Source organism: Petaurus breviceps, unplaced genomic scaffold (genome assembly GCF_028583685.1).
Source record: "Petaurus breviceps papuanus isolate PSGF00001 unplaced genomic scaffold, PetGlider_PUasm1.0 215, whole genome shotgun sequence".
Taxonomy (NCBI): domain Eukaryota; kingdom Metazoa; phylum Chordata; class Mammalia; order Diprotodontia; family Petauridae; genus Petaurus; species Petaurus breviceps.
In genome coordinates this window covers 2,665-19,663 of record NW_027185865.1, presented here as the reverse complement: position 1 = coordinate 19,663, position 16,999 = coordinate 2,665, and the positions used below count along the sequence as shown (strand labels likewise).

The 16,999-nt window shown below is 51.3% G+C and overlaps 1 protein-coding gene across 1 annotated transcript in view; it reads right to left on the bottom strand.

The window, feature by feature from the left end:
• Positions 1-477: 477 nt before the first annotated feature.
• SLC13A5 (solute carrier family 13 member 5) overlaps positions 478-16,999 on the bottom strand; it is a gene marked incomplete at its 5' end in the record, with an annotated part of 17,233 nt that continues 711 nt past the window's right edge. The window contains 10 exons of the mRNA XM_069094144.1: positions 478-617; positions 4,701-4,838; positions 6,525-6,686; positions 7,581-7,699; positions 7,824-7,924; positions 10,328-10,543; positions 11,124-11,246; positions 15,365-15,524; positions 16,243-16,427; positions 16,788-16,924. Coding sequence (XP_068950245.1) covers positions 480-617; positions 4,701-4,838; positions 6,525-6,686; positions 7,581-7,699; positions 7,824-7,924; positions 10,328-10,543; positions 11,124-11,246; positions 15,365-15,524; positions 16,243-16,427; positions 16,788-16,924 — 1,479 coding nt within the window. The remainder of the gene's footprint in view (positions 618-4,700; positions 4,839-6,524; positions 6,687-7,580; positions 7,700-7,823; positions 7,925-10,327; positions 10,544-11,123; positions 11,247-15,364; positions 15,525-16,242; positions 16,428-16,787; positions 16,925-16,999) is intronic.

The following is a 16,999-nucleotide window of genomic DNA, read 5'->3' as shown; positions in this document are numbered from 1 at the left end:
CCCAAGGGGCGGACACAGGAAGAACCTAAAAACCGGCAGGGAATGCTTCCAGGCCTCAGGACAGCAGGGCTCACTGCAACACCAGCACTGCCCTGCTCGGTGGGCTCTGGGCTCTGCTGCAGAAAATGCACTGGGCTCAGGGGATGCTCCACGGCCAGCACACATTGGCAGGAGTGGCTGGCCACACTCTGCCTCCCGGGTCTCATTTCTACTCAAGCCATAGCAGCCAGTTCAGATGCATACTCTCTACACAGCTTCACCCTGTTGGGCCAAGTTCGTCCTTAGCTCTGCATGCAGACACAGGCGGCTCCCAGAGGCTATTGCTGAGTGAGCCCCAGGGGCTCAGAGGTAGGACAACCACGCCAGACCCTTGTGCTCCCAGGCCACTGGCTGGGCTCACTGGCCACGGGGACTCCCGTCATTTCCCCCTCCCCCCTCCCCTTCCACCCTCCCACCACAGCAGCCGGTCAGCTGAGCCCTCAGTTGCTAATGTTGATTTGTGTGCCATTAGCCCAGCTTGGAAATCTGTCCAGGTCAAATAAGAAACGTCCCCAGGTGTTGATGGCTAGAGAGACACAGATCAAGCCGATTATGTTCATTATGAAGCCTGCTTTCACCTGGAACAAAGAAAGCCAAGTCAGCACCTGGGTAGAGGCCAGGCTGGGGTTGGGGTGGGAGGACAGAGCGAGAGCAAAGCCAGACCACCCCCAAATGCCACCCTCCCCCCCCCAGTTCCTGCTTCTCACTGAATTGTCCCAGGCAGTCTCTGCCTAGGCTGAGAACACACTAGCAGTACAGCAAAGGCCTGATAGCTGACCAAAATCATGGAGAAAACCAGTGACCAGCAGATCTGGGATTCCAGGGGGCTCCATTCCACTCACTCTGCAGCCATCTGGCCACAAACCTTGATCAAAATCAGCGTGGCCACTGCACCTGGATGGGGCGTGTCACCCTCCTTCCCTCTAAAACCTTGCAGGATTTCCAGGGCTTTACAGCCAGATTTCTTTTTTAAGGGCTGGGCCTTAAACCTGATCACTCTGGCTCTCCATGATTGGCTAATAGATCTCAGCCCAAGCCGGCCTCGGTCACTGTTCAGGGCTCTGAGGGCTCAGAGTGAGTGTAAATAGCAACTGTTTCTGGTTGGACCAGAAACTCGGAGGGTCTTCCTCTCCCAGAAGGAGATTTTTTACTGGGTAAAAGAGACCGTTCTGTGCCTCATTTCTTACCTAGCCTTCAAACTGAGACCTGGGAAAGACCTTCGTTTAAAAGGCCCAGGTCTTCCACTGCACCTGTGCTGATCTACATCTTGCCACTGGATCCAGATGGCTCAGGAGGCGGGAGCGAGGCTGGAGCGAGGTGGGAGACTCGGCACAGCCCTACCTCACTGAAATACAGTTCGCATGTATGTCATGATATCCCCTTGAAGGACAAACAGCAATAACGATTTTCTGGAGCCAAGTAGCCCCAGCCCCCTTCCCCCGAGCACCCGCAGGCAGGGATGGCCTGCTTTTTCATCCAGGTGTACCCAGCACTTGGCACAGTGTTTGGCACAGAGATGTTTTTTCATTCATTCATTCCTAGAGAATCACAGTGGAAGGAACCTCAGAGGTCAAACCCCAACAAGTCCAATGACGCCACCCTGGAAATCACCCAGTGTGGAAGGCCTGGCTCCAAACATCACTCTTTTCCCCTTGTGTGATGAGTTTGGCCCAAGTCTTTTGTGTGATCATGGGATCTCACTTAGGAAGCTTTGCGGCGTTCTGGGGCTTGATGAAAACAGGACCATTTGGAGAATCGTCAGCAAAATCACCAGGCATTGTCAGCTCCTGCTGTCAGGCACAATTCTGGGCACTGAGGAGAGGAAGCTTCTGTTCCAAGGAGTGGGAACCAACACCCTCCATAAAGGAGTCATTCAGTCAAAGGGCCACACTTGAGGACCTAGAAGGACATGTGTGGCCTCGAGGCCTCAGGTTTCTCACCCCTGGCCTGTAGCCGCCTTGACATTGCAGTCATTAATTGTTAAAGTCTATGCCACTTTCCTAATCCTCCATGCCAAGTATCTCATCCTGAGCCCTGCAACAAAGGATGCCCAAATGTCCATGACGCAACTCTTCCTGGTGCCTTTGCACACACGTGTGCTAAAGCTAACTCTGCCAATACCTTTCTCTACTTCTCCAAGGTGAGAAGTCTTCCACTTCAAGCTGGGCAATCCTTTCAGGTAAATGCAACTTCCTTTTGTCCTCTGTTCTCATTTGTAATAAAAATACTGAGATGTTGAGGACCCGGTGCTTTTGGGAGCACCCAATCCCACATTCAGAATGCCAGTCAGATAGGCAGCAGGACTCCCAAGTCAGGACAGCCAGACCGGGCTCATGTCCTATCTTGGACACAGACTGGCTATCAGACCCTTCACCTCTCTGCCCTCAGGGTTGAAATTTCAGAGAAGGTAGAGTTCTCCCACTGAGGAGGCCACTGCCCTGATAAAAAACAAAAAACCCAAAACAACTCTGCTTTCACTGGAAACTGGACAAGCCCTCACATGTGTAGCACCAACATCTAAGTGAAGGTTCCCATCTCTGTTCCCTCTGCTCCCATCACAAGCAGCTGCTTCTGAATAACTCTTCTCCATGTTGTGAGCCCTCTGGTAGTGAGTCTCTCCACATTGGGATAGGTTGATCCCTGGAGACACAGCTCAGTTCCTTTTCTGACACCCTTAGCTGGGAGAGTCACTAAGAATCCATGGTCCCTACAAAGCTACCATGGTCATGACTGGTCTTTTCTAAGAGCTCTATGGACTCTGAGTGGTTTGAGGTGGTTGGCATCCCCCAAAAAAGCCCAGGGAGCAGAGGAGTGGTCAAGTAACCAAGGACTAAAGCTGGTAAACCTGGGCTGAAGGAAGAAAGGACCACTGGAATCAGACTAGACAGTCTGGTGCCACTGGGCCAACAGCAGGTAGCTCCCCCAGGGGCATGTGCTGCTGAGGAAGGTTCTCAGGAGCTGGCCTTAGCACAGGGCTCCCAGGCCCCACCTGAAAAGTCTGGGAGCTCATCTGGGACAGACTGAAAACATGCCCCCACGTGACCAGCTCTGCATCCCCAGGGCCTTGCTTTGGCCCCAACACAGCTCCAGACCTCTGCTCTGGATGCACCCACTGGAAGCCTTTGCAACGTCTGAAGTCCTTTGGGAAAGTCCAGACATTTGCCTACCTCAAGTAGTATTGTACCTGCCATTCTTCATAAACTGAGAACTTTGTCAGGACCAAGGGTAGTGGTTCTGATAGTGCTCAAGGGTGCTAGTAATCTGGGTCTGGAGAGAGCAGCACATCCAGAGAAGCCTGATGTTCCTGGGTCTTTTCTTGGACTGCGACACCTTCTTTACTTTGTTTGGGGCCATTCTTCTTGTTTGGCCAAAGAGCAGGAATACCAGAATCCTCTGGGGCATCCTCATCACCAAGCAGTGACTTCAAAAGAGCTATGATGCATCCCCTCACCCCAAGTCTCAGTCCCAGCTGGTGCTGATGGGCTTAGGCCCTTCCTCCTGCTTTGTCTCTCTTCCAGCTCATTGGGGAGCTTCCTGTGTGGCCATATGCTCACCTCTTTAAATAGCTTTCCCTAAATTTCTTTCCAGGTTCAGGATTCTATAAGCTAACTTTCATCTGTGAGTAGCAGATCAGTCCAAAGGATGAACTTCTGAGCTCAACTAGAGAAAAGTGCATTATATAAATGCAAAAAATGACCCTACAGTTTGACAACAATATTTACTCCTCGATTTTATGAGTATATTTTGAAAGTTTTTCATTATTGAGAAGGAAAACTTGGAATATTTGCATGAGGGCATGGAAGTAGAGAGACCTTCTTCCTTCCTACTTCAAGCAAAGACACAGATGGTTCCAGACTTTCTTTAAAAAGAAATACAGAGGGGCGGCCAGGTAGCACAGTGACTAAGAGCACCAGCTCCAGTGTCGAGAAGACCTGGAGATCGAATCCCGGGCTCAGACACCCAGAAACACCTGGCCGTGTACCCTTGAGCAAGTTACTTAACCCTGATTGCTTAAAAAAAAAAGAAATATAGAAAGAAAAAGAACAAACTTGGGAAAGTAGGCCCTCCCACCCCAACATGTCCCCCATTGTCCTCGTCTCCCTAGAGACTTTAAGGAAGCTCCACTTTGGGTAAAATTCATCTCTCTCTCTCTCTCTCTCTCTCTCTCTCTCTCTGTTTCTCTCTGTCTGTCTCTCACCATGATATATCTCCCTCCCAGTAGGTAAAGCTCACCCTCTCTGTGTATTGTTTGATGCCAATCTGTATAGCCTTTCAGATTTCTGCCTGCTATCTGCTACGAGTTTATCCAATGCTCTCTCTTTATGTTGGTAGCTACCATGTGGTGGGAAGAGAGCCAAGTCTTTGGATTTAAGCCGTACCCCTGCTTCTTGGAGGGACAGGAAGCGGCTTGGATCTAAGAACTATCGCTCCTAGACCAGCGATCTCTAAGGAGGCAGATGGATATATTCAGTCTAGCTGGCTTTGGGGCCCCTTGACTCAGCTCCTCTTCAGGCCAGAATCAGTGTCCCTGGGAGAGGAATAGTAGAGACCCCATGTGCATTCACACCTCCCGTGGGGGGGTTGTATAACAGATAACCTCCATGATAATGCCCATGCCTTAGCTTATCTCACTATCTTACAATTTACAATGGTTGATTTACCATGTCAGCAACCTTGAGGTGGCCATAAGAGAAGACGATGGCATTCGGAGGCGTGGCCACAGGCAGCATGAAGGCGAAGGATGAGCTCAGAGTGCAGGGAAGCATGATGTACAGGGGGTTGATTTTAATTTTCTGGGACTGGGAGAAGAATAAAAAGGACATTATAAATATTCAGAAGCGAGCACCTGCTCCCAGCACTGGGGAATCATTCATTGACATCTGGTTGGGGTGGGTCTATTCAGCCTGGAGCCTGGACTTGATTTCATCAATTCAGTCCAATAACCCAACAGTCTATGCTGGGGGTGGAGGGAGAGGTGCCCAACTGGACCAGGTGGGGACAGAACAGTCTGGTTTGGGGGTCATGACGCCATGTCGGTCACTTCAGCAGAGAGATCTCCACTGTCCCAGCTGGTCACAAAGTGCTATGAGTGAAGAGGTATGTGTCTGGGCATGCGGGAGACTCTGCCTAAAAGAACTGCTGGGTTTGCTGTTTGGGACAGAAGAGTCTGTGGAAAGCCTGGAGAATAATGCAAACCCCCTCTCCTCCATTGGTGGAGAGCACCTGCTCTGAGCATGTGGCATCTGCTACCCAGTCCTTCTCTGAAGGCTGCTCTGGCTGTCTTAGAGAGGCGGTGCTGTTCCCATGGGGTGATGGCTGAGGCTGGGATTTCTGAATGATCCCAGAAAGAGCAGAGGGCCAGGCCCCAGCGCCCCTGACCCACCTTTTTCTCTAACCTTGGATTCACCAGGTTATGAGGAGATAGACTCAGCCCCAGAAAGTCCAAGTCCAGCATGTGGGTGAAAGCCAGCCAGCTCACTGTGGGAGGGCTCGTGACCACAACAGGGCCAGATGACAGGGTGCCCTAGAGTGGGTGTTTGGGGAGGCATCCAGGCCTCTGTTGTGGGACTCTCCAGGGAGACGTGGTGCCTTTGGTGGCCACAACCCATCTCCACCGTCCCTGAGGTTGGCTTCCTGACACTCAGCTGGGTGGCGCACTTTGCTATTTGGAGGCTTCTCATCTTTCTTTTTCATGCGAGAGGGGGAGGGGAGAAGCCCCACTTGGTTTTGCTTTTGTGAGGGCTGAACTGCCTCTTGGCTCTACTGAAAATCCAAGGCCTCCATACCTATCTCTAGAAGACCCCTCCCAATCCCAGGACCGCATGCCAATGGTGTGACACTGATGAATGGTAGGAGACCATCTAAGAGAAGAGTGAGGTGGGGAAGAAGAGGGAAGTGGCCAGTGGAGGTTGCTAAGGATTGGATCTAGCAGCAGGGCAGCTGGTCCCAGACTGACGTTCACCAGCCACCTCAGTGATGGGGGCAGATGCTTCAAGATTAGGTGTGTGCCTGGGAGGCTGAGGACTGTCTGGACTCACTCAGAAGAGGCCCTGGCCACACTAAATGGTCTCCAAAGCCAGATAGGATCCAAGGAACATGATGGGTTCACTTTGGTCACAGCTTAAGATGAGAGAAGGGGTCGTTTCCAGAAATCCTAATGTCTCCAAAGAGCCCCCTGGGGCTGGGAAGCAGCCTCCCTTCCCTGACTCCATGAGAGCCGAAGCTTTTAGAGCACAGGGCCCACCCTCAGCCACAAGCCCTAGCTGAGACCCTACTGTGAGCAGAGCCCCTTGCTGGGTAGAGAAGCATGAGCAGGGGCTGGAGGGGAAGATGTGATGCTGAACCCTAACCACAGATAGCCCTCATGGGGCCATCATTAGCCATCCAAGGTACCTGAAAAGCTCAGAGGAATGGGGTGGGGTGGGGTGGTGGGAGAGAGGAAGACAGAGGCCATCAACAGTGGTGGCCATGCTGAGTCCACTCACCATGGAGGCGAAGATGGGCAGGAAGAGGGTGGCGGTAGCAATGTTGCTTGTGTACTCAGTGATGCAGGCTACTAAGACAGTGAGGCACAGGACCAGCACTGGTGGGGAGAAGGAATTCAGGGGCTCCATCTGCTTCCCCATCCACTCTGACAGCCCCGAGGCCTGTGAGCATGAGAACAGGCCTTGGAGGATCTGACCATCCCCGGATGTCAGACAAAGCAAAAAGTCTCCCCCTAGCCAGCCCCTCACCCTCCTGAAAGGATTCCCTCACGATGATCCCACCCAACGTTTGGTGCCCATTTTACAGATGGGGAGACTGATGCTCGTATGGGCAGTGGCATGGCTGGGCCTTCAGACACCTCATCCAGTGGCCCTTCCTCTGTTTCCCCATCATGCTGACATACCAGCCCCTTGGCGGACTAGATGCCCCTTGGAGCTAAAGCCTCCTGGCTCTTGGTCAGGGGAGCTGGTCCCCAGGGCCAGGAGACTCCCTGGTGCCAGGGAAGGAAACTCTGGACAAGTGCCCTCAGACTCCTGTTGTCCCGGCAGAGGGATTTATGGACGGATTTGGAACATGGGGGCTACTTGGGCCCAGCACTCAAGGCCCAGAATGATATCTCACTGGACTCACTGGGCAGGCAGAAAGCCCTGGTCATTTTTCCCATCTTGCCACCTCCTCCATCTGACCCTTCTGGATTCCCACTGCATACAGGTCCCTTTCTCCATGTAAGGAGGTACACAGGGGCCAAGAGGGAGCTCATTCAGGGAGGGGGACATGTATCTCCGTCTGTCTGCATCTGCTCAGCAGGGAAATGAAATGTGTGGCCTCAGTGGGTTCAATTTTCCAACATCCTTCCTCCCAGCTCTTGCCAGGCTAGACTATAGGCCTGGGTCCAAGCAGAGAGAAATCTCCCTGAAATCTTTCCCCATCCCACCTCATATGAGCTGCTGCTGAGTTCCAGTTTGAGGGGCAGAGGGGGAAGGAAAGACTGCCCTGTGAAGTCCCCCTTATTGGCATCAGGCCCCAAACAGAAGCACAGAAGGACCCACAGCTACCTCACATCCTTTAGCCAAGGCAAAGCCACCCCCTAGGAGCAGTATGATGCCCCAGGGTACTTTCTCCTGGGCCACCTTCCAGGTCAGCAGGGGTGGTGGGTAGAATGGGACTTTCCACTCTGAAACAGAAGGCCCCAACAACTGTGTTAGACACGGGGTAGGAAGACATGGCCCTTCGATGGCCATGGCCCAGGCCCCCTCAGCTTAGGCCAGTCATCCCTCCCCCCATTCTGAGGGCTTCACCTTCTTCAGTCTGACTTCGGAAATTGAACTTGAACTTCTGGGAAGGAAGGATGAACATCAGGATGGACACAAAGACCGCCACAGTGCCATCTGACACGTACCTAGAGAGCACACGAGTGAGGCATCAGGTATGGAACTAGTGAGAGCACAAGCCTCCTGGCTGGCTTGCCAAAGCCAACCCAGCAACAGTGCCTTCTCTGCCCAGCCCAGCCCATGGGGGCTCCCTCCTGCAGCTCAGCAAATCCAATGCCAGGAGCCCAGTGGTCCAGTCCCATGGGTGAGGGTTCATGCTGGCACACTGCCCGCCTTGTGGTGGGTTAGGCTGCCAGCCTGGATTCCCAGATCTGGGCACCCTTCCTGGCCTCGGGTACTAGCCCACCTGACCCTCCTCCTAAAGGCTCACGCCCTTTGCTAAGCATCACAATTCCTTCCTAGACACTCAAGCCAAGTTCTACCATGTCCTCAGTAAAACCCTCAACAATTCCCCTGGACTCTCCTGGCTGGACCTGAAGCCTCCTGATACCTCAGATACCGTCCTCCATCTCCATCAGAGGCTGCATTCTTCCCAGCCTCCCACCAAATTCACAGGGCCGGGAGAGGTAGACGCATGATTTGTCACTGAGGCTCCCTCTCCAGCCTTTCCTCCCCCTCCCTCAGAGAAGTGTCACTGTCATCATCTGTCATCCTACAGGTTACCGTCCCAGATTTCTCTTTTGTCCCAAGCTCACAAGGCTCCCTCTGCAGCCCCTCCCTTTAAATGGCCATCTGCTGACCCTTTGCCAGCAGGCCCACCTCAGCCTGCTCACCCCCAAGACCTAAGAATGATGCCACATCCCTACTCTGACAGAGGACTTGGGATAAGGGTCACTAGTAAGAACTACAAAATGCTGAGGCTTTTGCCTCCACAAATAAAATGCAGCTTGGTCCCCCTCCTCTAAGTTAAAGGGACTCAACACTCCTCAGTGACGGAAGAAGGGCTCTAATGTAAGAACAGAGAACGGCTCTGAAGAGGCTGAGGATGATCCTGTTATGTGTCAGAGACTTAGCAAGTGGAAGCATTTGGAGCTCACACTGAGATGGGAAGTTCCTCAAATGAGAGGGAGCTGGTGGGGGTCCCACAGATGCTGCAAGCAGACTGAACATCCACAAGGGGCCAGAGAAGGGAAAGATTAGTGACTCCTGCCTGCTGTCCAGCAACAGAGACAGGTGGCCTGCCCGTCTCCCTGTGACATCCAGACAAGGCATGAACTTCAAGATTCATTCAACCAGGGGACATAAGAATGAAATTACTGCTGAGGATGAGAGGGTCCTGAAGATGGGAGAAACTCAGGTGGTGAGTTCATCACTCTTACCGATGCAGGGGGAGGGTTTCAGAAGAGACAAAAGGCTATGGAAAAGCAACAAAAGAGAAGGCAATGGTGTCCAAGAATGGGGACCCCCAACTGATGCTCTCACATGGCTTTAGGTCAGGGATGGAGCTCCACACCCTGCCATTGGTGTCTTCAGTGGCTCTATCCTCAGTCACCTTCTGACCTCTCTGCGCTCTTGTCTTGGCCAGCTCATTGGTTTCTAGCAGTAGCCACGACTCCCCCTGACATCTCTTTGGTAGTCTCACTGCCTACAGGTTGTCTCTCCCAGCACCTCAAGCAAATTTGCTTCAGTTTCTTTCTCCTGCTAACTCTGTGGTTTCTGCTGTGGCACCTGCTCACCTGTCCAGGCCCTTGGGGGGAACAGCACAATGGAAACTCTGTTGATACCTTTCCATCTCTCTGACAGGAGGCAGGAGGCCCGTGGGAAGCCTTGAAGGCCTTACTTGAGCCCTTTATTTGCCAACTTACTGTTGAGAGAACATTCACATCTTCCTTCCCTCTCCTTCTACGGTCAGTCCCTATCATATGGGCCCTTACTGTGACTATTGGAGGACCTTCCATACAGGTCTTCCCACCGTTAGCCATGCACACCATTGCTAAAATAATCTTCCTTCCTTGTGAATAGGGCTGGTCATGTCACTCCTGGGCTCGAAAATCCCCAGTGACTCTCCCGACAGCACAGCCAAGGGCGGCCTCCTTTGCCCCAGGCTTTCTGGTATCTTGTGCTATCCAGCCTTTCCAGATTTGAGGATTTTACCTGTGGCTGAGATCACATGGGCTGACAACACATAGAATTATCCCACCTCTGGGCTCAGACTTTCCCTGTGCCTGGTATGCTGGCCTTCGGGAGTCCCCTCCCATCATCCCATTCCTTCACAAATTAGGAGCTTCCTGCCTGAAGGGGAGACTTGGGGAAAAGCCTGCTTAGGACTCCCTCCTCAGAGTGCTGGGTGGATGCTGCCCAGGTCCCTCAAGCCATGTCTGAGCCCCAGGGGCTTCTCCCCTCCTCTCACCATACTTTGGCCTTTCCAGGGCAGCTGCTCAGAGCAAGGTAGGCCCCCTCATGGAAAGAGCTAAAGGGGAGAACAGAGTCTGGCCTGGGAGCCACTCTAGGAAAGAGATCCAGTTCCTTACTTTTTCTTGTTCTCCATCCAGTAAAGTGACTGCCAGCCAGGAATGAAGCCAGGATCCCGAAAAAACCACAGAAAGATCAAGAGCAAGAAGGTGGCGAGCACACTGCCCTCCGCGTAGGAGAGGGGGCCCAGCTTTCGGTACTCCTCTTCCAACATCAGGTACGCTGCCTTCTCCTTCTCTGTCTTCTCCACACCAATGCCCATGTTTCTCTTAAAACTTTGGGACCAAAACATGAGTCAAGGCCAGGACGAATGCTCAGCACCATGACCAGTAACAAGCCTGGGGAGCAGGTATTCTGAGGCTGGCATGGCCGGCCTTCAGGACGCATCCTGCCCCAGGAAGGAGACCTCCTTATCCCCCCAGGCCATTGGCCCCCATTTCCCACCCCAGGTAGACAGCAGGGAAGTAGAGGTGCTTCCCCTTTCCCATGTGCTGCCTGCCTTCCATGAAGACTTGCGATCCAGCAATGTCATCAGTTAGACTGGGGACATCTCCTGTGACATGGGCCTGAGGAAAACTTATTCCTGATGGCTTCAGAGCCCACTCCTCCCTAGAGACAGAACTGCCTTCTCCTGGGGGCTTGCAGGAAGCGGGAGGGGGACTGCTGCCGAGGAGTGAAAGGGGTCCTAGATCCTGAGGCTGAAGTGACAGCAGGATGGCCCTGAGGAAAGGATCGCAAAGCTCCGCAGGGAGAGCTGTAGGGTCTCCCGCCTCTGTCCTGCCCTCCCTGCCTGTATTCCAGGTGTTTCTGGGCAGCGTTCTCACTTTTCCCTTGCCATGGGGCAGCCCCGCTTACTTGGTGCCTAGGAACACACACTGGAGCCAGACCCAAGAAAAGATAAGCATCAGGATCACATTGGGGAAGGCAAAGCTGAACCAGGAAGCAAAATTGATGACGTCTTTGCTGTCAGGGAACAACCTGGAGGGAGAGAAGGAAGGGAGGAGAGCTCAGCCTTAGAGCAATGAGGCTGGCGCAGCCTCTCCTCAGCTCCCTCCCACGGGGCCTTCGCCCAGGTGGGCATTTGGTCTTTTAAATCCGAATTCAACCCCTCCCACCACAAAAAAAAAAAAAAAGTGAACAGAGCGCTTCCGTCCACACAGCTGGACCCACGAAGAGGGTTCTCTTAAAAACAGTGAATGTCCCTTCTCCGGCACTTACCTAGAACAAAAAGTAGACAATAAATACTACATCTGATATTCAAAGTCATCCTCAGCTCTGGATGTCCAGGAAGGTGTGCACCCCTAACAATCACTAAACCCTCCTCTCTCCTCCCTAATCTCCCCTTCTCCCAGCTAAAAAGCACAAGAGTGGAGGGGGCGCGGATTGAATCAGGTCAAAACAATGCCCACAAACACGCAGCCAAGCAAAGGGAATGCATCTTCCTCTCTCCTGCACCAGGCAGTAGGGGGGGGGGTGTTTTCCCCGATCCTCGTGAATCACGGTCGTGTCCTTCCCACTGGTTCCTCCTCCAGCCTTGTCACTGGCCGTTACATTCTCAGAAACGGTCTCTCTTGTTCTTATGCTGCGCTGGTATTTGTTCAGCTCTCTGCTGTTGATGGACGTCACTTCCCCTTGGATTCCAGTTCTTTGCAAAGGTCATCACGACATCTCTGTGAGGTCACTTTGATTGTTATCTTCATTTTACAGATGAGGAAACTGAAGCTGACCAAGGTTAAGTGACTTGCCCAGGGTCACACAGCTAGTTAGTGTCTGAGGTCAGATTTGAACTCAGGAAGATGAGTTTTCCTGACTCTAGGGCCAGTGCTCTATGCACCAATGAGCCATCTAACTGCCCCCTCATAATGCCCTAAACAAGTTTTTCCTGAAGATTTTTCTTTTTCGCATCATCAAGATCTTCCCCAGTGTCCTTCTCCTTCCCTTTCCTAGAGAGCCATTCGATATAATAAAAGGTACTCTTTTAGTTTTGGGTTTTTGGGGGGGGTGGGGGTTGGAGAGGGGAAGGCAAGGCAATTGGTTAAGTGACTTGCCCAAAGTCACACAGATACTAAGTATGTCAAGTGTCTGAGGTCAAATTTGAACTGAGGTCCCCCTAACTCCAGGGTTGGTGCCCTATTCACTGCACCACCTAGCTGACCCTAAAAGGTACTTTTTTAAGAAAAAAGAAAGATGAAAAAAATTAAAACACCTGATCAATTCATTGAACCAGTTCATCCTTTAGACAACTCTCTAAGATGAAGAGTTACAAGCCATTTGCCACATCAGAGGAGATAATCCCCACACTGGAAGCTCCCCACATTGATGAACTTCCACATCTGAATCAGAAAAAAATCTTCGTTGATTCTACCCAATGCTTTCAGTAGTCTGTCAAAATCTTGACCATGTATCATTCAACCTGTTAGCTGTTTCTCCTAGTTTTTGTCATCTAAAAATCTGAGTGACAGGGGCAACTAGGTGGCGCAGTGAATAGAGCACAGGCCCTGGAATCAGGAGGACCTGGGTTCAGATCCGACCTCAGGCACTTAACACAAAAAATAGCCGTGTGACCTTGGGAAAATCACTTAACCCCAATTGCCCTCCAAAAAGCAAAAAAAAGAATAAAAATCTGAATGAGAATTCCACGTCTGCCATTACGGAAATCTTTGATACAAATTTAGGGCACTATGCTAGCACCTTCTTTCTGACTGGGCTCAAGACTTCTCTTTGATCTGGCCATCCAACAGGCTCAACATCCTATATCTCTCCATCTTGCCCGAAAGAACAATCTAGGACTTGCTCAAATCATCGTGGAATCCAGATTAAGCTATAACTACAGTCTTCCCCAGCCTGGTGGGGACCAGCTATCAAAAAACAAAACCCAAAGAAATGAGTTCATCCTGGCATGTGACCTGTGATGTATGTCTGGTTTGATGAGAGCCCAGCTTCCTTTGGGACATATTCATCGGTCATCACTTTAATATAATATCCAAGTCAAACTCAGTGGGTCACAGTTAGGAGACTCCATTCACTTCTCCTTCGTTAAAATCAGGGTGTTGACTCTCCTCTGGGCCTCTGTTCTGCTTGTCTTTCAAAGATAACCAACTATGGTCTGATCGTGTCCAGCAGTGAGGCCATTCAGGATGTTGGTTGGGGTGTAGGTCATCTGATCATGGCAATGTGGCTGCATCAAGGACAACCAGATCTGTCTCACTTCTCTTGGGTCCCATCTCCTTGGTGATCAGTTTTTTCCTGTGCTGTCCAGCTCAGCACTTCCTCTCTTCAGTCATGAAGCCAGAAGCCCAATAAGGTTTGGGATCCTTTGCATCTCCTCTGCACCAATGATCAATTCCCCATATGCTCACCCTGCACGCTAAGGAGGGGGACAACCCGCACCCACTCAGCATAGTTTTAAAAAAAATGAAAAGACTTCAGATCAATAGATAAGGGAAGAATTCAGGACAGAACAAGAGTTAGATAGCATTATGAAATATAAAATAGATCATTTTTATTACATAAAATTCAAAAGGTTTTGCACAAACAAAACCAATGCGACCAAAATTAGAAGGAAAGCAGAAAACTGGGGGTGGGGGCAGAATTTGCAGCAATTATCTCTGATAAAGGTCTCGTTTCTCAATTATATAGAGAACTGAGTTAAATTTATAAGAATACAAGCTGTTCCTCAGTTGATAAATGGTCAAAGGATATGAACAGGCAGTTTTTAGACAAAGAAATAAAAGCTATCCATAGTCATGTGAAAAAAAATGCTCTAAATCACTGTTAACTAGAGAAAAGCAAATTAAAACAATTCTGAGGTGCAATCTCACGTGAATCAGATTGGCTAATATGACAGAAGAAAATCATAAATGTTGGAGGGGATGTACTATTGGTAGAGTTGTGAACTGATCCAACCATTCTGGAGAGCAATCTGGAACTATGCCCAAAGGGCTAGAAAACTGCATCCCCTCTGACCCTGCAGTACCGCTAGTAGGTCTGGATCCCAAAGAGACACAAAAAGGGGCAGGGAGAGGACCTATTTGTACAAAAATATTCCTAGCAGCTCTTCCTGTGGTGTCAAAGAAACAGAAATCGAGGGGACGCCCATCAATTGAGCAATGGCTGAGCAAGTTGTAACATATAATTGTGATAGAATATACTATGCTATGCCATGCCATGCTATGCTATGCCACGCTATGCCATGCTATGCTATGCCATGCCATGCTATGCTATGCCACGCTATGCCATGCTATGCCATGCCATGCTATGCTATGCCACACTATGCCATGCTATGCCACACTATGCAATGCTATGCTATGCCATGCTATGCTATGTGAAATGACAAGCAGGATGATTTCAGAAAAACCCAGAAAGACTTTGCATGGACTGATGCAGAGTGAGGTGATGAGAACCAGGGGAACACTGTACACAGAGGCAGCACTCCACACCATGAAGAGCTGTGAATGACTCAGCTACTCTCAGCAGTACAACGGTCCAAGACAATCCCAGAAGACCCGAGGTAAAGCTTGTTATCTGCCTCCAGAGAAAGAACTGGTATTGTCTGAATGCAGACTGAACCATGCTATTTTTTCACCAGCCTTCTTTTCTTTTTCTTTCTTTCTTTGAGTCTTCTTGTACAAAATTACTAACATGGAAATGTTTTGCATAACTGCAAACATATAACTTCTATCAGATTGCTTACCATCTTGGGGGAGGGAAGGAAGGGAGGGAAGGAGAGATAGAATTTGGAACTCAAAACTTTTAAAAAATATTTAAAACTGTTTTAATATATAATTGGGGTGGGAATAAAATATTATTTTAAAATGAAAGACTTTAACTGGCCACCTCGAAATTATCTTATGCTGCTTTCCTCAGCAGCCCAGCACCACTTTGGTGTAAATGAATGGCATGGCACTGAAAGATCAGAATCCCTGGTGCCAGTCTGGGCACGGTCTAGGCAGGATGCATCAGGAAAACGTGTCTGCGGCAGCTTTTCCTTCCTGGGACTGCTAGTGCTGCATGGACCCCAAGAAGGGAGGAGGAAGCTAACTGTGCTAATGCCCACTTCTCAGTCCTGCCTTGGAGCTTGTACGGGCATGACTCACGTGCTCATCTGCCCTGACAGCACAATGTTGGGTCCAGTACCGGTCAGAGTTCCCGTACCGCCGATGCTTGCTGCGTAGCACACACACAGAGTCAATGCCTTGCATGTGTTTCTGTCTCTTGCTGCTGCCTCCCTGCTCTTGGTGGGAGCCACACTTTTCACTGGAGAGGAAACAGCACTAATTACCTTGGGCACCAGCCTTGCCGAGCCCTCCCAAGTCTCCAAGCCCTCTCATAGACTACAGGGAGTGGCCAGAAAGCTCCACAATATAGGCTGATTTCCCTCCAAGGCTTCTACTTCTGGCCACATCATCCATCACCTAGAGCTGCAAGTTTCCCCACACACCAAATCTGATGGGAGTTCAGACGTGGGGAGGGAACATTCGCACTTTAAGGATAGTGTCAGTGTAAAGACAGCTAGGATCCAAGCAACCCAGGTCACAAGGTAGAGACGTGTGCACCCAAGGCCAAGGGTGCCAGCCAAAGGCAGAAAGCAGGCTCATGGCCTGAAGGCAGAGAACAGGCAGTCCCAGAGAGGGTGTTCAGACCTGGAAGCCCCTTCTAGCTGCTGGATGGGGCACCCACCATGGAAGCCACCCAAGCAGTGATGAGGCCAGGTCTGATTTCTCACTTAGAACAATGGGTGGCAAAGCTGGCTTCACTCAGTGGGAGAGTCAGCCTCCACCACCCACAGCCATTGCTCCTATTCAAAGAATGGCTGGTCCTGCCCAGAATCTGCCCCTTGACCAAGCAGGCCAGAGAGGAGAGCCTCTCAGATGGACAGGGCTGGATGCAGCTCAGAGAGGGCGAAAGAAGAGTGAGTGGCCAGGCGCTGCGCAGTGGCCTGTGGGTCCGGCCTGGTCCTGGCACCAGCGCTCACCTTGGAGTTCTTGCTCATCCTTATCCAAGAGCTCTATGCCGGATGGGTAAAACGTGTTGTCCTTGCCTGTCACCTTCAGCTGGTCGAGCACGGCCTGGACAATGGGCACAATCATGGCTGTTGTGGCCGTGTTGCTGATCCACATGGACAGGAAGGCCGTGATACACATGAAGCCTAGCATTAAGCTGTAGGAAGGATTTAGGGTGGCTGTCAGTTTCCTGCCCCTTAGGCTGGGCACCCAAGGAAAGGCTCCACCCTCCCTGGCTGGTCATCCTCGTCCCCATCGACCTCCCGCCAGCTTGCCCAATGCGCTCCCCCCCCCTCCCCGGTGGCCAGGTCTAGCTGGAGAGCCCTGTCCAGGGTGAGCTGCCCCCAGCCTTGCTCCCTGTTCTGCTGGTTCCTCCTTGGGGGCCCTTGGGCCGGTCCCTGCCCCTTTGGGGGCCTCAGTCTCCTCGTCCAATCTCTTCTCACATGTGTCTGTCAGCTCTAAGTCATGGCGCCCCACAGTCACTCAGAAAGAGCAGAAGGCAGGGCAGGACACCTACAAGGCAGGGGAGATGCCGACCAGAAGGAGGGTACGCAGGGCAATTCTCTTGTGGACATTCCAATGCTCCACGGCCACAGCCACGATCAGGCCCCCCAGGAAGAGCATCGTCGTGTCCTTCATATACTGGACACATACCTGAAGGATGAGCAGAAATGACCTTCAGTGTCTGCCCGCCTGCCCCTGTGGGTCTGTCTGCCCGCCTGCCCCTGT